Raw genomic sequence first — 24,113 nt, 5'->3', positions numbered from 1 at the left:
CCCTGCAGGACCTGTGCCCACCCAGATCCACGGAGGCGGCTGGCCACGAAGCTGTCCTGGGGGACACTGGAACTGCATCCTCACGGAAGAAAAAGGCAGCAGGCGAAGCAGCCAGGGAGGGGGCCGGAGGAGGGGAGACAGGACCCCCGAGGGATCAGACACCCAGAGCTGCACACGGCAGAGGGGGTTTGAGGCGGAAAACGGCAAAACACACTGCAGAGCCGGGTGAGGTCAGAGGACCTGGTTTCCCGCCAAGGAAGTCTCCGTGCCCGCAGGAAATAATTCTGTGGCTTTAAATATCAAAAACCTCACTGTCAGGATGTCTTACCTGAGTAGGGTCATTTATTAGGGTTTACAGACAGGCTTTAGAGTAAAATATGCACGATTCATAACTGCACTACATGGTAGTTATAGCAGGACACAAAAATTAAACGTGAAACAATGAGAGCGTCAGAGTCACCCAGAGAAGCCGCCCCAGTTTCAACATTTTTCCAAAAGCTGCGGTTGCCCAACTGCGCCCTCGTGTGGTTGGAAGTGAATATCGCAAGTGTTCCTGTCGGGAATGGTGAGGTCTGCACGGGGGTGCTGCACGTGGCACAGGAACCCTTCCTCCGGAGGGGCTTCACGGGGGCCATGCTCTTCCTCCTTCTCCCGCCCTCCGGTGTGGGCGCCATGGGTCCTTTGCTATCAGGGCGCCCACCCTGACGCCACCGCCGGGGACTGCGGGCCTGCCTTGCCTCAGGCAGGCCTTCCTCGCCTCTGATCTGTGGCTCTGTGGCCACAGCAACCCCTAACCTCTGGGGACTGTCACTCCCCAAGGAAGGTCGGCCTTGAGCTGTGTCCTGGACCCTGAGCACAGACACTGCAACCCCAGGCCTTGTCTTTCTGCTCATGCCGGTGAGACCAGGGCAAGGGTGAGGGTGAGGGTGAGGGCGCTCGCTCCTCCTCCAGGACAGAGCCAGCATAACCATCGTGCAGCCCAGTAAGCAGCCATTGGTCATGTGTGAATGAAAATGAGGCTGCCTGGCCAGGCATGGTGGCTCACGCCAGTAATCCCAGCACTTTGGGAGGCCGAGGCGGGTGGATCATTTGAGCCCAGGAGTTCAAGACCAACCTGGGCAACATGGTGAAAACCCATCTCTACAAAAAATACAAAAATTAGCCGGGCATGGTGGCGTGAGCCTCTCATCCCAGCTACTCAGGAGGCTGAGGTGGAAGGATCACCTGAGCTGGGGAGGTTGAGGCTGCAGTGAGCCGAGATCACGCCACTGCACTCCAGCCTGGGCAACACAGCCAGATGCATCTCCAAAAAAAAAAAAAAAAAAAAGAGGCAGCCCTGCCTGCCATGGGCTGGATTTTTAATTTTATTTTGCTTTCATTTTACATTTAAATGGCCACAGGTGGTCAGTAGCTGTTGAATTCAACAGCAGTAACAGAAAAGGACCTGGAGAACACGTTTTGGGAGGGTGTGGGGAGAGGACCTCAGGGGAGGTGGTCACCGTGGTGCGTGCAGAACCCGGAGGAAGGAATGGCAGGGCCTCCGCGACGTGTCCCCAGTGCTCAGAAGCAGCAGACTCCATGAAGAAAATGCTGATGTGAGACGGGAAACACACCCGAGAGGTGGCTTCCCACCCAGGGCAGCTCACAGACACCTGGGCCGCGCGGTGTCTCCCGGTTCCTCCTAACGAGGCTGGATGTGGGTGGCAGAGCTTCCACTCAGGGCTTCAGACCATGCAGGGCGACCGGGGCCAGCACAGCCTCAGGCCAGCCAGGGATGGCAGACAAGGGCGGCCCTGAAACTGCCAACTCCACTGGGGTGGGGGTTGTGGGGGAATCACCCGGCTGGAGCATTTGAGAACTGCCAGAAACAGGGCACAATCTCACAGACAGAACACAGAAACCGGCCACACCCATGGTGGGGCGACCCTTTACAGCAGTGACCCTAACAGGGAAACAGTAGGGACCACGAAATGCCCACAAACAGGCCCAAGCGAGCACACGGGGTCCACGCAAGTCACAGGGTCCACTCACGTCACGGGGGCCAGCCCAAGTAATCACACCGGGTCCGCTTACATCACAGGGGCCAGGAAGCCTTTAAAAAGAAGGCACAGCCAGCTGCAGTGGCTCACATCTGTAATCTCAGCACTTCGGAGGCCAAGGTGGGTGGATCACTTGAACCCAAGAATTCTAGATCAGCCTGGGCAACATGGCGAGACTCCATTTCTACAGAAAATACCCAAATTAGCCGGGTGTGGTGGCTCATGCCTGCAGTACCAGCTACTCAGGAGACTGAGGCAGGAGGATCACCTCGGGCCCAGGAGGTTGAGGCGGCAGTGAGCTGAGATCCTGCCACTGCACTCCAGCCTGGGTGACAGAGCAAGACCCTGTCTCAAAACATGAAAAATAAAATAAAATAAAATGAAAGGCAGCAGCAAATGGCACCAAGGTAGAAGGGTGCCACGGCACACCACTGAACAGAAGCAGCAAGCTGCGAGGTGGTATGTCCTGTGCTGTCCCACCACATGTGGATGAACAGCCTGGGTGTCACCCCAAAGCAGCTCCACAGTTAGCTGTGGGGGAGGGAAGCAGGAGGTGAAGCGGAAGCTTCACTTTTTAATGCACACGTATTAAATTGTTTAGCACGCTCACACACGCTCACAGACACTTCCTGTCCTTATATTCAAAAACCAATTCAAAGTTCAATAGGAAATCAAACCCACAGCGAGAAGCGGGGCTCTTCCAAGGGCTGGGGTCCAGCTGCCCTCCAGCTCAGACAGCCGGACAGGGTGCTCAGGTCACCGCAGGGGGACGACAAACCGAGCTGGCTCCAGGTGCTCATCTTAGAATCAGCGAGATAGGAGGACTCTCCTCTTGACTGGGAGCCTAATGATTACATTCGTGTTTCTGTTCCGTCCCACATGCACCCTCCCCATACAGTCCACACAAACTGCATGCATGTGGTGTGTACGTGTGCAGGTCTGTGGGGGGTATGCATGCACTTGCATGTGTGTGTGTGCATGTGGTTATACATGTGCACATCTGTGTATGTAAGTGCAGGAGTGCCTGTGTGTCTGTGTGCATGTGTGTGTGTGTGGCATGTGAAAGCCTGTGTAGGTGCACGTGTGCATCTGTATGTGTACATGCCTCTTATGGGCTGAACGTGACCCCTGTCCCGGCAAGCCGGCTGGTAGATGGAGTCCCTACCTCCCAAGGAGCTAGGAGCTTTGAGCCAGGCCCATGGAAAGTCAGCGTCATCATCAGCTTCAGTGAATTCCTTCCACACTGCTCCTCCAGCAAGCTCCAGGCTTCCTACCTCGTTCCTTCTCTGAGGGCCGCTGCCCTCCTCCCCATCTCCCAGCTCCTCCCTCCACCCTGCATTCTGGCAGCTCATGAACTCTTTGGCACCCACTTCACAGAAAACACAGCCCCTCAGAAAAGGCTCCACAGACCGTCTCACCTCCCAGACTCTGTCCCTATAGCCCCCGACTCCCCGGCACTCTGTCCCACCCCCTGGTGCGTTCGCTGCCCCCAAAGATGCCACTGGCTCCCTCCTGGGTTCTCTGTGACTGTCCCCCCAACCCAGGCTGGCTCCCTCCTGGGGTCTCTGTGACGAATGCTTCCCAGTTTACATTAAGTTCCTTGTCTACAGTGATGCTGCCGCCCCTGCCCTCAGCTTCCCTCATGCTCTCTTTCTCTATCTCTGTGTCTCCATGTCTGTCTCTCTGTCTCTATCTCTGTCTCTGTCTGTCTCTATCTCTCTGTCTGTCACTCTCTGTCTCTATCTCTGTCACTCTCTGTCTCCTATCTCTCTGTCTCTGTCTCTGTCTGTCTCTGTCTGTCTCTGTCTCTCTTTCTCACATTGTTTTCCCACAGCCCTGCTGCCCTGTACGCCCTCCATAGCTGACATATTGTCTCAGCACCACAATTTTCTCTGTTTATTTGCTGTTGTGTTCCCAGTGTGCGCTGACCACTGCAACTTCTCAGCACGCAGTGCCTGGACACACAGGTCTGACCGTCTACCTGTGCATCTCCTCCCCAGCCACGTGGCTCTAAGGGGGCCATACAGGGTCTGGAATCTGCTTGTCGCTGGTCTCTATCGCCTCTTTGAGACCTTGGCTCCTACCAAGGCCTGGCCGATGTTGGTTAAATTGAGCTCCATTAGGAATAGGAAAGGCTATAGGGTTTTCAGAGATCTGAAGTGGCCCTCTGACAAACGAGGGCCCACACCTGCGTCGGCGGACACCCGAGGGCCCACACCTGCGTCGGCAGACACCCGAGGGCCCACACCTGGCTTCAGCGGACACCCGAGGGCCCACACCTGCGTCGGCAGACACCCGAGGGCCCACACCTGCGTTGGCGGACACCCGAGGGCCCACACCTGCATTGGTGGACACCCGAGGGCCCACACCTGCGTTGGCAGACACCCGAGGGTCCACACTGGGCTTCGGTGGACACCCGAGGGCCCACACCTGCGTTGGCAGACACCTGAGGGTCCACATGAGGCATCGGCGGACACCTGAGTCAGCAAAGCATGCGGTCACCCCCTTCGCCCTAGTGAGTCATCTTTCCAAGGACCAAAAACTTGGTTTATATTAACAGGTGTCCCAAACCATTCGGGGCAAACCTATTTCAGTCTAATATTCCAAAAATGATGAGTCAGATGTAGTGCTTAAATTGGAACACCTGGCATTTGCATATGAAAACAGAAGGAAAGTTAAAATTAGAATACAGCATTCTTTCTAAATTGATAGACGTGATGCTTGGTTTAGAATATAACAGTTGAAACCCCTTAAAAGCAGCCTTCATGAGAGATTTGTCCGTTTAATTTGCACTGACCTGTGAAAGAACAGGCCGGGTCAATCTCACTTTTTCCCACTTAAAGAACGTGCTGGCTGTGCAGCTGTCTGGAAACTGCGTGCTGGGGAACCGCCTGTGCCAGGGTCTCGCCCACCTTCTCCTGGAAGAAAAGGTCCAAGCTCCCCTCCCTCACTTGGTCTCCCAGGGATGTCCCGGGACCGAGCCGCAATGCTCCGCGTCTCCAGCAGAGGGCAGCCCCGCCCCCACCTTGGGAAGAGGGTCCCCTGCAGAGGGTACTTCCTGGGGGCACAGCACCCTCAGGGCACCGTGGGCAGGTCTCCTCCTTGTCACTAGCCTGGCAATTTTGCTCGCCAGGGATGCAGAGACTTCCTCTGGGACGGTCCCCTCTGCCAAGCTGCACCTGCAAGGCTTGCGGGGACCCTGGTTTTATCTGCAGAAGCCGTGCTTGACCCCCACGTTTTTAACACACTCTGCACTTCTCAAGAAGGCATCCCTTAGATGCCCTTAGGAAGACGATTTCCCTTAGAAATGTGTCAAGAATTGTTCACTCTCTCTGGAAGGACATGCTCAATGGCAACACCCTCGAGGCACGGGGTCCCCACAGCACGCCCGCGGCCCCCGTGCTCACAGAAATCCAGGGGAGCTGCCGCGGCTGCTGCACCCTAGGACGCTGGGACAGCCAGGGGACAGGTGGCTCTTACAGGCCTGCAGCTTCCCTTCTGTGGGTCCTTCTGATCAGGGCATGCAGGCGTCCTCCCAAATTCACACAGGTTGGGTTTTGTTATCAAAGAGTTTTATTTCCAGATAGAAAGGGAACATTGGGTCTGACACTGACGAGACCTACCTGGGAAGAAAGGAAACGTGGGTAGAATGCACGCATACACTCGCGCTCACACACACCCCACACACCCCACACATGCCTCACATAGTCCACACACACCACACACTCACCCCACACACGCCACATGCTCACATTACACACACACCACACAGGGAAGAAGAAAGGAAATGTGGGTAGAATGCACGCATACATTCATGCTCACAGACACCACACACCACACACACCCCCCACACGCCACACACACCACACACCCCCCACACACCACAGGCTCACATTACACACACTCACACCACACACTCAGACACCCACACTGAGTCCGGTGGGGAAAACAGCTCCACGGTCAGCAGCGCTGCTCATGGGTGAACGAAGCTGGCATTTCCAGGATCTGATTTAGAGCATTTGGTGATACAAAGGCCTCTTTCACTTTTTATTATCTAAGTGTGACCAGAAAACCTGAGTTTCCATACACAGGCGAACAGTGGGGATCCATGGAGCTGCCTCTGAGCATCCTGGGGCCTGCGTGTCCACAGCGGGGACTGGGCCTGCACTCCAGCCACCTTCAGCCAGACCAGGCTGTGCGACTCACAGACGTGCAATCTACAGAGGTGGCTGAGTGGGTCTTGTCCTGCAGGAGTCTGGACCCATTTGAGATTCCTGGATCTCAGGAGAAGAAGCAGACAGACAAGTGGGGCAGCAGCAAGGAGGCCATGGAAGGTTCCAGAACATCGGATAAACAGAGGCGTGCACACATGAACACGTGCCGCCTACCACACTCTTATGGCCTTGATGGGTGGCCTCTGAGTGCTGCAGATTCTAGACAAATCTCAAGAAAAGGGATGTGGGTAGCTAAGGAACTCCGCAGATTCTAGAAAAATCTTGAGAAAAGGGATGTGGGTAGCTAAGGAACTCCGCAGATTCTAGAAAAATCTTGAGAAAAGGGATGTGGGTAGCTAAGGGACTCCATGAAGTTTCTAAGACAAAAGAGACAGGAAGGTTCAACAAACAGGAGGCGCCCCAGCTCATGGCTCCCAAGTAGCAAGCACTGACAACAGCCCTGACTTCTGAGAATGAGTCTGACCAGTCAGCATTCAGTGTGGACACCATAGAATCTCATTTAGCCCCATACCAGGAGGTGCCATCAGGGGGCGGATGTACCCGTCAGGCCGGCCGTCCCCTGGGACACAGGCCCTTCCTCCCGTGCAGGTGACAGACAAAGGCCTGGAGGCTTGGAGATGACTGCCCTCCCCAGGACACCCCTCTGGCCACAGCACACCTGGAGCCTACATCCTCGGGGTATGGCCATGTGGTCTGGGCCTTCGGGCGCTCCCCTGCCCAGCCATCCCCTTTCTCCAGCCATCACCCCGTTATCAACCCTCATCTATAACATGGGCTTAATAACTGCCTTCCTGCCACAGTGTGGCTGAGAACCAGGGAGGAATGTGTGGAAACCGTCTGCAGCATCGCAGCCTTGCCCCACCAAGCCTGTCCCATCAGCCCCTCAGGGAGCTCGGCTGCTCGGCCCGAGACCCAGCCCCTCCTCCGTGCACTCAGCTCAGCCAGCAGAGCCTGGCGCGTGGGGCGGGGGTGCAAGATTCTCACAAAAGACAAGAGACTGAGGTCAAAACCACAAACCCAACACACAGTGATTTGGGGCTACCAGGACACTGCCATGTCCAGGGCTTTGACCATAGTCCGTCACGAGCCCCCTTCTTTCTGCCCACCAAGACGTCCTGCCCCCGACAGGCCCACCGGTGAGGCTCCCCGCTCCGCCAGCTCCCACCTCAACCCACCAAGTGGACAGAGGTGCCCACCGCTCTCCCTCTCCTCGAGGCATGCCTGCAGAGGCTGGCTGCTGCCAACTGGTGGTTACGTGATATTTATCAGGGGATCAATGTGTGTTTTCCAGGTCAGGCCGACGTGCTGAGCTCTCAGTTACCAGGCCCAGTGCGCTGTTGTCTTTAAAGACTGAAGAATGAAGGAGAACCTTCACGGTAACGGCCACGGCCGCACTTTCACACCGATGGTTAAACATCTCCTCTGTGTTTTGCCACCTTATGTAAGTGAGGGATACAGAGGCCATATTTAAGGATATTTGTTTTTACTTGGTGTGTGTTCACTATGACCCAAATGGAAGCAGCAACTACATTGTCTGGTGTGAGGCTGACATTCTCAGCATCTTCCTGGAGGCTGGGATGAACACATCAAATGCGAGACCCCCGCGGCATCCCCAAGTCAGCCTGCAGCTCACCGGCCTGACGCTGCTCTCCTGCCGGCCGCTGGGGAGACACAGAACTGGGCTCCCTACCTTTTCAGAGGACGGAGACCCAGCTCTGCCTGGAACAAAACAAAAAACTGCAGCCCAAGGGAACCATGTTTGCTAACTGGATTTTCTGGTACCTCTGGGGTCAGTTCTCTCCTGGAAAGGGCAGGAGGCGGCCACGCCCCCAGGGCCTGACCGCGCCAGAGAGGCCACGTGGATGGGCTCTGCTCCCATGAGCATCAGGCCCCATGCAGACGGCCTCCGCGGCATTAAGAACACAGAAGCCCTGGCACCACAGAGCTCTGCTGATCGAACAGGCAGGCGCAGTGACAGTTTACGCAGGAGAACAGCGGCGCCCAGGCTAAGTCAGATCCCGACTGCTGAGCAACTGGGCCTCCAGGTGGTAACACAGGAAAGAACGGCAGCTTGGGAGCGGAAAAGCTGGATTCGGACCCCAGATCAGATCCGAGGCAGACTCCTGAGCTCCTCGGAGCCGTGATGCTGACAAAGCTCTAACCCCTCAGCAAAGCCACAGGGAACTCAACGATGGCTCCCAGAGACCCTAATTCATCCTGCAGTCACGGGGACCCCACCATGGGGAAACCTCACAGAGACTCTGCCCCGACCCACAATGTCTGCCGGGCTCTGAGCACACGTACCTGGGGATGCTGGTGAGGTAGGTCATGACATTCTGGAACTCCTTGTCCGGAATCTCGCTGAAGGCCGGATAATCAGGGAAGGTGATGACCGGGCTTCCGTCCTGCCCCCGCCCACCTGGGGAGAGATCAGAGGCAGACCCTTAGCTGAGGGCTCCACGCCCCTGAGGGCTCCACGCCCCTGAGGGCTCCACAGATGTCGGCCCGTTTTCATCAGCACCCAGTATTTCAGTTAAAACTGTGGCATGTTCTTCATCGTTACATAATTTTTATTTGAAAGAAATGTGTGCTGCTTGAAGAAAATATTTGGAAAGTACACAAAAGTGATGTAAATTTAGACAATCACTCGTTATTTTGGCCACCATGGGACAGCTACCGTGACAATTCAGCATGTTGCCTTCCAAGCCTTTTTCTATGGGCTTTTTTAACGTTGTTGAGGTGATACTGCATAGAGAAGCTTGTCTCCTGCCTCCTTCCTGACACTGAGAACAAACTGTTTCCATGCTTTTAAACTATGTAACCATTATTTTAAATGTTGCATAATCTTCCACATACGCATGTGCGCTAATAATCTGCCTAACTGTACTGTTTGTGGGTATCCTCTAGCTTCTCCGACATTGGCTGTGGGTATCCTCTAGCTTCTCCGACATTGGCTGTGGGTATCCTCTAGCTTCTCCGACATTGGCGCCTTTTAAACAGTTCAGTTCCAAAGGGCTCCATTCGAACATTGACTTTGGAGTCACACAAGCTGGGCTCCAGGTCTGCCTGCTGGAGCCGGCCACTGACCCAACCCTGCCACGCTGCCTTGGCCGGATGGAGTCCATTTCTCTCCCCCAAGCCTGGGTCTGGCCCTGCGATCTGTTTTGCCCACAGGACTCAGCAGAAGTGAGCTTGGGACTCAGGACCCTGCAGCTGCCCTCTCATGCCCTGTAGTCACTGGGCAGGTGGTCCCACGACCCTGCATCCACCTGCTCTGAGGAGGCCCAGTACCCAGGGTTGAGGGTGGGCTTTGTGAAAGGGCAGGGAGGTGGAGGTGCGGGACTGCAGCCCCCAGGACCTTCCAGCCCGGCCGCCATAGAGGACACAGCTGAGCGAAGGACCCAGTCAGTGCCCCGTGGAGTGAAGAACCACCTGGCTGAGCCCTTTTGGAACTCCTGAGCCACTAAATGAAGAATAAATCTGTAAAATAGGGCTTTTCAAGCTAACTAAGTTTAGGGTAGCTTTTTATGGAGAACAGATAATGGTGGGTTCGCCACCCCCTCATCCACATCCTCACTGAGAAGACCCAGGGTGCACACAGCCTACGACAACTGCAGCTTTGTCTCTTAACAGTGACAGTCCCCCGCCGCCTCGCGCCCCCCACAGCCACTGCCTCCAGCTTCCGGAACTTCTGCTTCTGGGTCTTGGCCAAGCCCAGCCACGCCAGGCAGGGCGGCTTTACCATCCAGTGATCCCGACGCTGGGCCTGCGGGGCTCCCTGTGGGCGTCTCCTCAGCACAGGGCTCCGTGGCCTTCTCCCGAGAGCCCGTCCAGCCCTTGTCGGCACCCCTCAATGGGACGTGACTCATTATCTGACACGACTGTTCTCACTTCGGCCAGGACGCCACACAAGCATATCTTTTCTCCGTAGCTCCTTCCTAACCTCCTTTGAGGGCTCATGCCTCGAGCCCATCCCAGCTGCTGAGTCTGTTAGAGGGCTGAGCCGAGGGGTGTCCATACACCGTGACGGCCCCGCTTCACCTGGGACAGCTCAGTCCCTGCAATGCTGGATTCTAAGGAGCCCCCGAATGGGAAGGCCGCTGCAGGGTCTGGCTCCACGTGCTCTGAGGACTTCTGTCCTCCAGACTCTCCCAGCCCTCGAGGGCTCTTGAGCTCTGCCCCCGTCTCTGGTGGCACACAATGTCCCATGCAGTACTCAATAGAATGTGCCTGTCACTCACTGACAAACCTTTCATCATTGTTAATTCTCACTTCCTCTCGGAAAATTCCTCAGATCCCAACGATAAGAGGCCGTGGAGTGAACACTGCAGCCCTGTGTCCTCCTGTGCAAGTACGACAAGCCTCCCCTCAGCTGCCGCCGCGGTGGGGGCTCAAAGCCCCCTGGGATGTGGCTCATGCACGTCTCAGCTTCACACAGCACCTACTACAATGATCAGGAGCTCGTGGCAACTTTTCAGCCGCCATTAAAAGTAAGAGTGTTCTGCCCGGACAAGGCGAGGCGAGCCGCACGCCCCAGTTACAAGGTGGATCGTGGAAACGGCCACAGCCTGTGCCTGCCTTTTGTGAGACAGATGGTGGAAATGGTTGCAGCCTGCACCTGCCTTTCCTTTCCCTGAAACGGGGCCTGGGGGAACGTTCAGGGCCAGAAGCTTCCAGCACCGCCCAGAAGCCTATGTGTGTGGCGTGACACCGACGGCAGCTGGGGGCGGACCCTGCCTGTGTGCGAGACCCCCTGAGTCCCTGTGCAAATGGGCGTGGGCCATGGCATGAGGACCCCTGGCCGGCGGGGGTGGGTGGGAGGGAGAAGCTGCTCCTTGGGGGACACTGGCTGTGGAGGGCCCAGCTAGGAAGAGGAGTGGATGCAACGAGATCCCCCATGCCCAAACGTGGAGGCAGCCTGGGAGCTTGGAGTGGATGGTGGACACAGAGGTGGACAGTGGCTCCCTCTCAGCACTGGCTGGCCCACCCACAGCGTGGAGGTGGCATCTGGGAGCTGCTGCCTCACTGGAACCACAGAGACCGGGGACCCCCAGAGGCCAGCCTAAGCCACAGGGTCGAGGGTGCAGTCAGCAGGGCAGCCTTGGGGGCAGGAGCTATCCACAGGAAGACCTGGAGCCTCCAGCTGCCCAGGGAAGAGGGTGGGGGCCAGGTGACCCGGAGCTGAAATCGCCCGGGGGCCTGGCCTGGGCCGCACAGCCTGGTTCAGTTGGTAGCTGGTGCTGGTCTCAGGCTGCTGCTACCCTGGGTATCTCTGAACTCTCTGTGCTCCACCGCAGCCTCAATGGAAAGCAAAGACCCTGTTCTTTCTTCCCAAGCCAGGAGTGGAAATCCCAGTCTGTCCACTGAGATTGAAAAGCAGGCGCCAAAGCTCCCAGTACCTGCAGGTTATGAGGCTGCAAAACACCGCTGGACGCGGAGCTGGGGGCACAGCCCCTCTCTGGAGAAACCCTCCCCATCAAGGTGGGCAGTGCCAGGACCCTGTGGGGCCAGTGGCACCAAGAACAGGCTCTACTTCTGCGTCTGCACCCAGCCTAGTAACTGGAGTCTGGCTGAACGCCGCAGAGGACAGAGGGCTCTGAAGCTCCTCTGTGGTTCAGAACAGCACCCTGTCCACATAGCACCAGGGGCAGCCTCCGGTCCCCACCCACGTCCAAAAGCCACTGTCCTGGCTAAGACCTGTCACACCTGCACGTGAACTCTTGCACCCAAGCAACTGGGCCTGCATCCACTCGCTAGGGGCAGAAGACAGGTGCAACTCCCTCTCATCCCCACCACCAGAAAGAACTGTGGTTCCTACGGGATCTGCTTTAGTGTGAGATACACACTCAGTTTAATACACACACAGCTACACACACACACAGCTACCTATACACACATACATGTACATATACACACACAGTTACACACACAGCTACTTATAAACACAGACACACGTACACAGCTATACACAGATATGTGGCTACACATACAGCTAGACACACACCTACACACACATGTATACACAGCTACACACACATGCATGTGGATGTGTAGATATGTATATGTACATATATGTACAAACATACACACCTATACATACATGGATACACACACACACAGCTACACACACACATAGCTACCATACAGATACACAGCTACACATACACACACATACACATCTACAAGTACACACATATACACATACACACGCATACACACTACACATACACACATCTACACATACATATACACACTACACATACATACATGTAAACATACATAGCTACACATTCACATGCACACACACTTTATATACACACATCTACACATTTACACTGTTGTGGACGGGATATTTGTCTTCCCCCGAATTCACGTGTTGAAATGCCGACCCCCACGGGGACAGTGCTGGGAGGTGGGGCCTGTGGGCGGTGAGGAGGCTGTGGGAGTGGGGCTCCCGTGGATGGGATCCTGTGGGCTTGCTCTGCTCGCCTGGCCACATGAGGACAGTGAGAAGGCGGCAGTCTGTAAATCAGGAAGTGAGCCCTCACCAGGCAGCACATCTGCCGGTGACTTCACCCAGGACTTCCTGCCCCAGAACCAAGAGAAATAAACTCCTGTGGCTTAAACCACTCAGTCTAGGGGACTTTGTCACAGCAAGCAGCCTGAGCTGAGACACACAGGTAGATACACACATGCACACACATCCTGGGCAGGAGGCGTCATGACGGCCAAGCCGGGTGACCAAGGGTGTGACAACTCACACGTGTGTCCTGCTTCGTTTTCTCCACAGACATGATGCACCTTAGGGACACCCTCTTGTGTGATGCATCGGCCCAGACATGGCTTTAGAAACTCACTCACGTGAGCTGCTTAGGAATGAAAGCATTCCTGTGGTTAATTTACTATGACAGCTGTATCCTAAGTTAACTGTCAGGTAGAAAAATCTTAAAATAAGAACTAAATAAAAACCTCCTCCTGCCAGTGTGGAGATGACATCAAGAAGGCGTCACATTCTGAAACTAGACACTACATAGCCATGCGGAGCTCCTACCTGGACAGGATGCGTTTGTCAACACTGCTCATTTATGGCAGTGACTCACACCGTCAACACCCCTCGGTTATGGCTCGCATTTTCACACAGGTTGTTGGTCTGTCTGGGCGGCCATAACAAACCACCATAGGCCGGGAGGCCCAAACAACAGAAATTTATCTCACAGCTCTGGCCAGGTAAGTCCAAGATCAAGGCGCCCATAGACTTGGTGTCTGGTGACGGCGGCTTCCCCATTCAGAGGTCTCCCTGAGGCATGGCCACGCTGCGGAAGGAGATCTGGTCTCTTCAGCCCCTTATAAAGGCACTGATCCTACCTGGGAGCTCCACCTTCACGACCTAATCTCCTCCCAAAGGCCTCACCTCCCCAAACATCACCTCCGGGGTTAGGGTTTCAACATCTGAATTTGGAGGGACACAAACGTTTATCCCATAGCAACTGGTTGGAGGTCGTGCAACCATTGGATTCCTTGAAGCAGGTCCAGAAAGGAGCACATGGGACTCCGCCCAAACCTAACGGGATTCCTGTCTCCGTCTCATGACTTTGATTCTCTGCAGAACACCCAGGGCCACCCCAGTGACCTTCTGTCCGTTTCTGTTTCTCTCCAGCAAGGGCAAACCCTCATGGGCAGGGAACATTTGTCTGTCTGTGGCTGAAGCCTGGGTGTCAAAAAGCCGTCGGCCTCAGGGAGCGCAGGATCGGATCGGTCCTCCCAGGTTGGAGCAGCCGTTGGGCCTTGGTGAGTGTAGACTGAGCTTCGGGTCTGGTAGCCGGAGCCTCAGACCATGTGCCAGGGAGACTCCAGGGTCCTTCCCCACTTCGAATCCCTCTCTCAGGACTGCCCAGGCAGGTGCCATGCTGGAGCCCTGCAGCTCACCTGAGAACTATGGCTCAGCTGCACAAACACTTAATCCTTAGGACGAGACGTAGGCTGGGACCAAAACCAAAATGGGGTGGGATAAGGGGCAAGGCAGGAGGGGCTTGTGCAGTGAGTGCTTGGGGAAGGTGAGGAAAGGAGAAGAGACGAAGGTCTCCAGTGTTCTTCCCGGGAGGAGAGCACAGGCCAGGGGGAGGGTCTCCTAAGTCTGCCCTGTCTCCACACAGCTGAGGCTGCCTGGACATGGGATGGAACAATCCTGTCAAATCCAGGTCCCTGGATGGCTGATGGCCGCTTCTGACCATGCCACATTCCCGTAAAAGCAAAACGAAATTCCCAAGAGCTGCCTGGGCAGTGGGAGGGGGGCCGCCGTCCGCTGCAGGGAGTGAGACACACAGTGCCGGCGGCCTCTGCGTTCTGGGCACGGCCTCCATTTCAGCTTTGTGGTTTTCACTGGTGGCAAGTCTGTTCTCAGCGTTTTTCACTTCAGATCATAAGTTCCTCAGTGGTAAATTCTCCTGCCCTGTTTTTAGCTCTTGCTGATGGTCGGCAAGTTGAAGCATCTTTTCTAGGATGACACAAGGACTGAGTTCTGAGCCCACGACCTCCTCGGGGCCTGCTCCGACTGCCACGCCAGGGGACACGCCATTGCCTCTGGGTTTGGAGCACCCATGCACCTCCCCAACCCTCAGCCTTCAGTAAGAAAGAGTCAAATGGCTGACTCACGGGAGGCAGCTCTGCCCGGAAGGACAAGAATAATCAAGAATTTACATGTAGGATATTTCCTGATTTTACACCCAATTCCTTGTTCCTCAAATATCAGAAAACTAGAGGGGACAGTAGGGTGGCAGGTCTCGTAGCTTCAGGGTTAAGCGAAGCGCTTTTGGGGCAGATGTCACTGTGAGTAGAGGGTGTGGATTACGAGGGACGCAGGCTGAACTGGGAGCTGCTGTCTGCAGATGACAGACACAGAGTCCAGGTGTGACTTCTGCAGCTCATCCTGACTTTGGGCGGCAACGTACAGGAGTCCGGAGCCCCTGAGGTTTATGCGTCCCTCACTTGGCTGCCTTCCAAAAGCTGCCTCATTTGGATCCAGGATCTGGACAGAGCTGTAGCGTTCTGCGTGGCACCTGTGCATCTACAGGCAACGGAGGGAGAAGAGAGGGGACTGCACATGTCACGGGGGCAGTCCTGGCTCCACAGCAGACAGCACAGGGCTGGAGCGAACGTCCTCAGGGAGGGGAAATCAGCAGGGCAAGTGGAAAGAAACGCAGTCTCCTCTTGAAAAGGAAAACTCGGAGCCGTTCCTTCCTGACATCTTTAGTTTTTTGCTCTGGCACTTCATGGAGGCCATTCCAGGCATCCAAAGACCAGGGAATTAAGCAAAAGTCCACGCAACAGGCTGGGGCGTCGACCTGTGGGCTCCAGCCACAATGAGGGGCCTCACCCAGCTGGGCCCCAGCCCCACGGTGGTCAGTGTGCAGGACTGGCGGGCGGGGGAGTCTGTGTTTCCTTCGATGGAGCGAGACAGGGAGAGCGAGTCCCATGGGTGATGCTGGGGCAGGAGGGGAGCCCCACTTGGGGGCAGCTGTCAAGACAGCAAACCTCTGAGCCAGATTTACCCTGGGTCCAAGGCGGCCCCTGAAAGGCACGTCCACTCCCTGTCCCAGGAGCCTGTAAATGTGACTTTGTTTGGAAAAGTCTTTGCAGCAGAGGTAACAAAGTTTTCAGGCTGAGACCATAATGGATTATACGGTGGGCCCTAAATCTCGTGATGGGTGTCCTGGGAGAAAGGCAGAGGGGCTTTGAGGCAGAAGAGGAGATGCCGATGTACAGGTGAGGCGGCTGCCTGAAGACGCCAAGGGACACCAAGGAACACCTGCGTCCCCAAAGCAGGAGGAGCCTCCGGAAGGGGCACAGCCCCACAGAACCTGAGAGACGAGCCCCAGTTGTTTCGGTCTCCCAGTGCATGGCCTTTGTCATGAGGACACAGAAGGGGGCTTCATGGCAGGAACCCGGAGTGCAGGCGCAGCCTCAGGACACAGCTGTGCCGGACGCGGTGAGGAGGGGACGGGGCAATTGGAAACCCACACACCCGAGGCTGCCACGGACTTTATCCAAATCCGCGCACATCTGCAGGAGAAGCGCCAGCCGACACTGATCCATGTCAGACGTGGTACTGCTGCTACGACCTGGATCCTGAGAACAGTGTGGCGTGCCCAGGGTCCCACCCCAGATGGGCCCATGGCTGAGCCCTCAGTGCATGGCTGTGAGGCTGGGTGCACCTCTAGAAGCCGGGAGGCAGCCGTGAACAAGCCCAGCCCTCAGGAGGGACCCGCCACACACAGGAGGATGCAAGGTGGTGTAACAAAGGGGGTGGAGCAGAGCGCAGGTGAGGAGGGAGAGGGCTTGGCCGAGGGCGTGCCTCTGAGCAAGGGCCTGAGGGGCCGGGCCAGCCACGAGCCCCGCCGAAGAAATTCACTGCATGGAGAGGGCCGGCTGTGCAAAGGCCCCAAGGTTGGCGGGAGGCAGGGGGATGGGGAGGCAGCCTGCCTCCAGGGGGTGGGCAGGAGACGAGGCGGGGGCAGCAGTACCACAGGGGACTCCAGCTTATATTCCAGGAGGGAGAGGAGCCGACGGAGGCTTTGGTGTGGTTCCCAAGACCACTGACGCTCAGGCACTTATCAGCTTGCGGGTCCCTGCTCAGGGTCTCTGGGCCCACGTGGAGGGGCTGCCGGGCTGTGATCCTGAGCCCAGTCTCTCCAGCTCCCCCAGGGGCTTGGCAGAGCTCTGCCCCCAGCTGCAGTGTTGAGGCCCCGGGTTCCTGGCGGCTGCCCGTGGGGTGGCTCTTGTCCTGGTCAGGCAGCCTCTGCCTCCTTCAGGGCCACCCAGAGAACCCCCTTGTGTCAAATCCTTCTTGCACCTGGGATCTCTCACGCCAGGAAGAGCCCCACCTCTTCTAAGGGCTTAGCTGATTGGGTCAGGCCCACCAAGGAAGATCTTAAAGTTAGCTGATTTGGGGCCTTAAATTCATCTGCAAAATCCCCTCACAGAGCTCCTCGGCTGGCGTCTGAGGAACGATTGAGAAAAGGTGGGTGGCTGGGGCCGTCCTGGGACTTTGCCCTCCCAGGCACCGCTGGGGTGGGGGCACTGCCTGGCAACTGGAGGAAGGTCAAGGCTGGAGGTCCAGGTCGGGGCCCTCCTGGTGGCAAAGCTGTGAGCCTCTTTGGGGTCGTGAACGGGGCGGGGAGAGGCTGGGGATGCAGGAGGAACCGGCAGAAACCATGGCGCCTCTCCTGAGCCATCACCACGCCTGGTCCCCGACACAGGGGGATTGGAGCCCTTGTCCCCTGGGAGTTTTCAGTTCTCCAGAGACCCCCTGCTTTTTCTCCTTCCTCCTCCTGGGCCACTTGGCCATGGAAAGCAGGGACTGAGTCACTGGTCAGCTCTCCTCCTCCTCTGGCCATCATGTTGCTGGCTGTCTCTTCGATTTTGGTCTCATAAAACTCACCAGCTGCACCTCGCAGTCAGCCTCCCTCAGACCCCAAGGCCCGGCCTGGGGCGCGGGCTGGCTCTGTAGGTGCAGGTGCGGGATGGAGGCCCCACTGTGCCAGCCATGGATTGGGGGCCGGGATGCTGATGGGAATGCAGAGGGGCAGAGGCTGAGCTCCCAAGAGCACCACGTCCTCGGCATCGGGGCACCCTGATGGTCCAGGGCACCCTCCTCAGCATCAGGGCACCCTGATGGTCCAGGGCACCCTCCTCGGCATTGGGGCACCCTGATGGTCCAGGGCACCCTCCTCGGCATTGGGGCACCCTGATGGCCCAGGGTGGGCACACATGTGCATGGTGTTTTTTCTGACGGGTCCTGTTGGGCAGATTTGTTCACATAAGAACGGCATCTGCACAGCTCGGGGCCACTGCAGGTGCCCTTGCTGTACCCACACGGGTGCTGGGAGCCTCACTATGTCCCCATGGCTGCAGACACCACCTTCACAGGTGTGCCAGACGCAGGCTGGAGGCCACAGTGGATAGAGGCGTGGACTCAGAGGTGCCCAGATGCAGCAGGAACTGGGGTTCACTGAGGCCCATGGGCTCGGCCACCCACACACCACTCCATCTGTCCCTGGAGGCTGCCGACAGGGGTGCCCAGGCCACATCCCCCTGGGGACCCTGACCCTCCTCCACCCACCCCTTCCCAGTGGCCGTGTGCCAACTGGCATGGAGCTGCCCACTTCACAGAGATGGGGAGAGCCGCCAGGTCACAGGTCAGACCCAAGGCAGTGAATACACGGCCCCTCGCATGACCCTTCCCAGCGCCAGCCCGGGCCAGGCCACGGGGGCTGCTCAGCCCACACCTGGCCCCAGACCCCTCCCTCTCCACCCCATCCCGGCTTCTGGAACTCACCGGACAGGTAAGCAAAGCGCTTCTTTAGCTGGTCCTGGATGTCGGCAGCACAGAGCGGGACGATGTCCTGGTGCATGATTTCATCTGCACAGAAAGAGCAGACGGCATGCGTCAGTCCCAGGAAGCTGCCTCACCCTGCAAGTGCCCACCCGATCCCACGTGGAGCTGGCACATCCACAGGCACCTACGGGAGCGGCGTCACGTGGCTGGAAAAAGGCTTTTCAGTTTCCAATACGTAGAGGGCTTTGTTTCTCAGCACACAAAAGCTGTGTGTCGAGTGATTCACAATTAATTTTGAAAGTGTGGTATAAGAGGTTCAGAGAAAGGGATTGAGAGACAGAGAGAGGGAGGGACAGAGAGAGACCTGGGCAGAGGGGAGGCAGGGGAGCAGTGGGAAAAGGCTTGGTCCTGGCTCCTCGGATAAATACGCTTTGGTCTAAGTCCCACCCACATCGGGGAAGATGTTCGGGCGACCCCTGCCCTGCACCTGTTGCAGGTGCAGTAACTTGTGGCCCAGGAGGAAAACCTGGCCACGGAATGGGCCTCTGCCTCCGCACACACGGGACCCTTGGGGGTCTGTGCCACATCCCTGGCCTCGCCATTAGACGGACACAAATGAGGCAGGATGGCAACAGCAGGGTCGACCCCCGCACCCATCCCCCCACCCAGCAGGTTCCAGATGGGTCTGGACGCACTGCAGCACCTGCAGCCACCAGGCCAGCACTGGCTGGGAGCACGGGGGGAGCATGGGGCCAGCACCAGCCGGGAGCACTAGGCTAGCATTAGCTCGGAGCATGGGGTCAGCACCAGCTAGGAGCATGGGGCCAGCACCAACCAGGAGCACTAAGCCAGCATCAGCTCGGAGCATGGGGCCAGCACCAACCAGGAGCACTAGGCCAGCATCAGCTCGGAGCACGGGGTCAGCACCAGCCGGGAGCACGGGGCCAGCATCAGCTGGGAGCACAGGGTTAGCACCAGCTGGGAGCATGGAGCCAGCACCAGCTGGGAGCACAGGGCCAGCAAGACCCTCCAGGGAAAGCTGTACGGACTGACAGGCTGGTGGTCTCCGCCACAGAGCGGCTGCCAGGCCACTGTGCCTCGGGGACACTGACCACTGACCACGGAGTAGAAGACACGATTTCTGGCCAACGCTCTCATCATATAGCCACATTTGCAGTCTTGAACATCCACACAATTTCTCTCTAAAAGATGCAGGACTCACGCTAATGACCTGAGAATGGCTTAAATGCTCAATTTTTCCATACCTGAGGACCCAGGCCACTAACAGCCTGAAGATATGGGACAGAGGTGTTTGTACCTGGAAATTCCCAGCAGAGGCTGCAAGATAATATCTACCTGGCATCAGACTTAAATCTTGCTCTTCCAGTCTTGCAGACAAACAAGTGTAAACACGGGACACAGTGGAACACAAAGGGGCCCCTCCTGGGCCGTGCTGGCTGCGGCCCTGCCAGCTACGGGACTGCTTTGCCTCCAAGCCAGAGACAACCCTGGTGTTGGGGGGGAAACGGCGGGGCCACGGTGTCACGGGACCTGCCAGAGCCAAGCAGATGTCAAGGCCCTTCCACAGAGCCTTGCAGGGCGAGCTCAGGGCACAGACCCATTCCCAGTGCACAACCACGTCTCAGCAATGGCTTCTTTTATGGGAGAAAGACAGAAACAGTCAAGTAGTAAAGCGTGAAATACTATCTTATGCTCCTGGCACAGTGACTTCCACTGGCGCACACCTCTCTGGAATGTGTGTCTGGTGGAGCCGACGGCAGCCTAGACCGCGCAGTTGGACGTTCAGATTTTACAGTAAGTTTTTCTCTCTCACCAGGAGCGACTGTAACCTGAGAGGAAACCAGGAGGCACTGTCCTCAAATCCAACACCTGCTCATCCCAGGAGAAGCACATCGCTGACACAGAGCACAGGGGAAGGGTCTCCCTGGAGTTTTGAGAAATTCTGGGAGCTACAAAAAAGACTGTGGATACTGTGAGCTGGCAGGTTCATCACGGGGGGACGGTTTGGAGGGAGGTGCCAAGGTCGGTGATGGCTGCAGGATGCTGGTGACCCAGGCTCACTGGGGCCACAAATGGGGAAGCATCAACCCACGTCTGTGGCTCCCTCTCTGCACCTCAACTTCCAGACGCTGTCGACCGCGAGAGTCGGGCATCGATGTGGACACTTCCACCATGATTCCCAGACTCTGTTCTGGCAGCTCTGAGAGGCAGCGTGTTTGGCCCGTTCCCTACGCGCTCGGGTGTTCTTGACCCGGCTCTGGACCTCACCGGCGCCTGCTCTGGGGCCCTGCTGACAGCAGATGTCTTTCCCGTGTGTTAGAGATGGATGGACACTGCCCGCTCTGAGACAGTGGTGCGTGTAGGTGTGAAGCTGCCTCTGGGACAGGCTGCCCACTGCAGCCTCCTCGTCCACCCCTCCAGGGGCTGCCACACGCTCAGAGTTCCTCGGATGGGCGAGGTGCGGGCCTGGGGCCCTTGCTCAGCCGCTCCTCTTGTGGCCAGTCTGACCCCACTCAATTTCCTATTGAGATGCCACCTCAGAGAGGCCTTTCTCCACCTCCTCGCCAGGCAGGGGCCCTCACGGCAGCCTGCACCCTCCATGGGCGCCCGCAAGCCCCCACTCAAGGCTGCAGGGACCATGCCCGGGGTTCCCCACCCTCCCCACAGGGCCTGGCCCAGCAGCTGCCCCTGCTAACGTAGCGGAGTAAGGGAGGGGTGCCTTCCCAGAGCATCCTGTGGAATCCAGTGCCAAGGCCCCGACCCCTCACAGGCGGGTTCCACTCTCTGGGCATCACAGGCCCGTGGGGGGCAAAGCAACACCTGTCCACCATCCGCACTGCAGTGTCCACCGTCCACACCACCCGTCCACCGTCCGCATCGCAGTGTCCACCGTCTGCATCGCAGTGTCCACCATCCACACCACCTGTTCACTGTCCACACCACCTGTCCACTGTCCGCATTGCAGTGTCCACCATCCACACCACCTGTCCACCATCCACACTGCAGTGTCCACCGTCCACACCGCCTGTCCACCATCCACATCGCAGTGTCCACCATCCGCATCGCAGTGTCCACCATCCACACCACCTGTTCACTGTCCACACCACCTGTCCACTGTCCGCATTGCAGTGTCCACCATCCACACCACCTGTCCACCGTCCACACTGCCTGTCCACCATCCACACCACCTGTCCATCATCTGCACTGCAGTGTCCACCGTCCACACCGCCTGTCCACCATCCACACTGTCTGTCCACCGTCCACACCACCTGTCCACCATCCGCACTGCAGTGTCCACCATCCACACCAACTGTCCACCATCCACACTGCAGTGTCCACCGTCCACACCACCTGTCCACCATCCACACTGCCTGTCCACCATCTACACCACCTGTCCACCACCCGCACTGCAGTGTCCACCGTCCACACCACCTGTCCACCGTCCGCACTGCAGTGTCTGCCTGCTGGCAGCCCCCAGTGCCTCTGGATGCTGGGCCAGGACAAACTCTAAATATTGTCCCTCAGATCAAAGGCCTCATTTTGGGTTTGAAAAGTAGGGTTCCCCCTGTGCGTGATCAGAAACTGCACACAGCTAAGCTCATACAAATAAACTCTAAAATATCACTACATCTGAAGTGGTCACCGGCCTCTCTGTGAACCTGAAGAGGCCTGTGGACGCTCTCTGACCCACATCAGAGTGTTGGCCTTCTCCCGTTTTTCATGGAGGCCTTCTGCAGGCGGGGCCCCGGGATTTTCAGGGCACTGGGTGTTTCTTCCGTTTATGTGTGTAAGTTTTCATTCTTCCTGATTTTTTGAACCCACTCAAGAATGATGGGAAAATCTGCCCTTTATGATCATAGTTTCTTTAAAAGTTCCAATCTACTTAATTTTGTAGCCATAAGACTAAGAAGCGCATGGAAGAACAATGGTAGCCACTGGGTTCAGGAGACAGGTCCCCCGAGGAGACGCAGGCAGGCGAGCGTGACCTCTGTGGGGCTCCGTGCTGTCAGATGGCTGGGAGGTGGTGGGCCCCTGACCTGTCTTTGCCACCCAAGGCCAGGCCAGGCCCAGCTCCCTCACTGAGCCCTGCCCCAGCCAACTCCCCAGTGATGACCCCATGGCTCGGAGGCGGGTCTGAGAGGGGAGGGTTAGGGCCTCACGTCTGAGGCCGGGCAGAGGTTGCCCCGTCCATTCCCCTGCCGTGCGGGCAGAGGCAGCCCCGTCCATTCCCCTGCCGTGCGGGCAGAGGCTGCCCCGTCCATTCCCCTGCCGTGCGGGCAGAGGTTGCCCCGTCCATTCCCCTGCCGTGCGGGCAGAGGTTGCCCCGTCCATTCCCCTGCCACGCGGGCAGAGGCAGCAGGTGGGGCCGACGAGGGGGTGGCCAGGCCTGCCCCTGCCCATCCCCAGCACCAACCACAGCAGCCCCACCTGGGAGGGCCGATCTCTTCTGGCCACTATGGGGACGACGTGGTGAGATTTCCCAAGCGTGGGAAGGGCAGAGGTGCCCTTGGCTCACCTGATACACAGGTGAGGCCCCACCACCGAGTTTTCCTCACAGAAACAGGGTCCTGGCAATGGCAGTCCAGGGAGGGGGACCATGTGTCTATCTTTAGATCTCTTTGTTCCAACAAAACCAGACGACTGAAGCAAACTTCCTTCCTCTTGCAAGTTGACTCAAAAGCTTGCTTTATTTGAGGACAATTTCATCCTGAAAACCAGGAGTGGGGTGTAGGGGGTGGGAGGGCGGCCAAGACATCTGAGCAGCATCCCAGGCACCCCTTCCAGCCCAGGGTGACCTCGAAAGCAGCAGAGAGAACAGGGATGGGAGCTGGGTGGGCCCTGGAAATCCTCTCACTGTGGGGGTGGCGGGGGTGGGGGGTGCACCGTCACAGGTGGAGTTGGGTGGGGCCCTGGAAACCCTGTCTCGGTGAGGTGTGGAGGGGGTGCGCTGTCACAGGTGGAGGTGGATAGAGCCCCAGAAACCCTCTCACGGTGAGGTGTGTGTGTGGGGGGGTGAACTGTCACAGGTGGAGCTGGGTGGGGCCCTGGAAACCCTGTCTCGGTGAGGTGTGGGGGGTGGACTGTCACAAGTGGAGGCAGCAAGGCAGCTCCTGGCAGCAGGAAGAGGCCCAGGTGCAGCAGGAAACCCCGTCCCTGGTGCTCACTGGTGACCGTGGGCAGAGGAGAGGACAAGGCTCTCCACACAGCAGCCTGGGGTCGTGGGGTACAGTCCATCTTTTGCCAATTGTCTTCTTTTATTTATTCTGGCAAAAAGCCCATTCCCAAAGACTTCTGCATCCTGTCCATCAGACAGGACAGTCGTGCCTTTTCAAAATCCAAGGCTGAGCGTCAGATGGGATTACGTCACCAGATCGTCCGGCCGGAGGCCTTCCCCAAGCCCATCCATGAGGATCCCCAAACCCAGGAAGAGCAGGGCCGCAGAGCAGGGCAGTAAGAAGAAACGCAGGCCACAAAATCAGAACA

General features: G+C 57.4%; 1 protein-coding gene and 1 long non-coding RNA gene across 16 annotated transcripts in view; one reads left to right on the top strand and one right to left on the bottom strand.

Moving 5' to 3' along the window:
• The window catches only part of MCF2L (MCF.2 cell line derived transforming sequence like), a 209,501-nt gene that overhangs the window by 63,677 nt on the left and 121,711 nt on the right, over positions 1-24,113 (bottom strand). For all 15 annotated transcript variants that reach the window (XM_054529276.2, XM_054529272.2, XM_054529273.2 and 12 more), the window contains 2 exons: positions 18,609-18,692; positions 8,579-8,693 (listed from right to left, as the gene is read on the bottom strand). In XM_054529276.2, the coding sequence (XP_054385251.2) occupies positions 8,579-8,693; positions 18,609-18,692 (199 nt within the window). The remainder of the gene's footprint in view (positions 1-8,578; positions 8,694-18,608; positions 18,693-24,113) is intronic.
• LOC134759911 (uncharacterized) lies at positions 10,473-22,252 on the top strand. The gene is made up of 4 exons (XR_010136835.1): positions 10,473-10,764; positions 11,611-11,755; positions 13,932-14,062; positions 20,446-22,252. It is a non-coding gene; the product is annotated as an uncharacterized LOC134759911 (long non-coding RNA).

Source organism: Pongo abelii, chromosome 14 (assembly GCF_028885655.2).
Source record: "Pongo abelii isolate AG06213 chromosome 14, NHGRI_mPonAbe1-v2.0_pri, whole genome shotgun sequence".
Lineage (NCBI taxonomy): Eukaryota > Metazoa > Chordata > Mammalia > Primates > Hominidae > Pongo > Pongo abelii.
The sequence above is the reverse complement of the archived record's forward strand: the minus strand, read 5'-3'. Positions and strand labels throughout refer to the sequence as shown.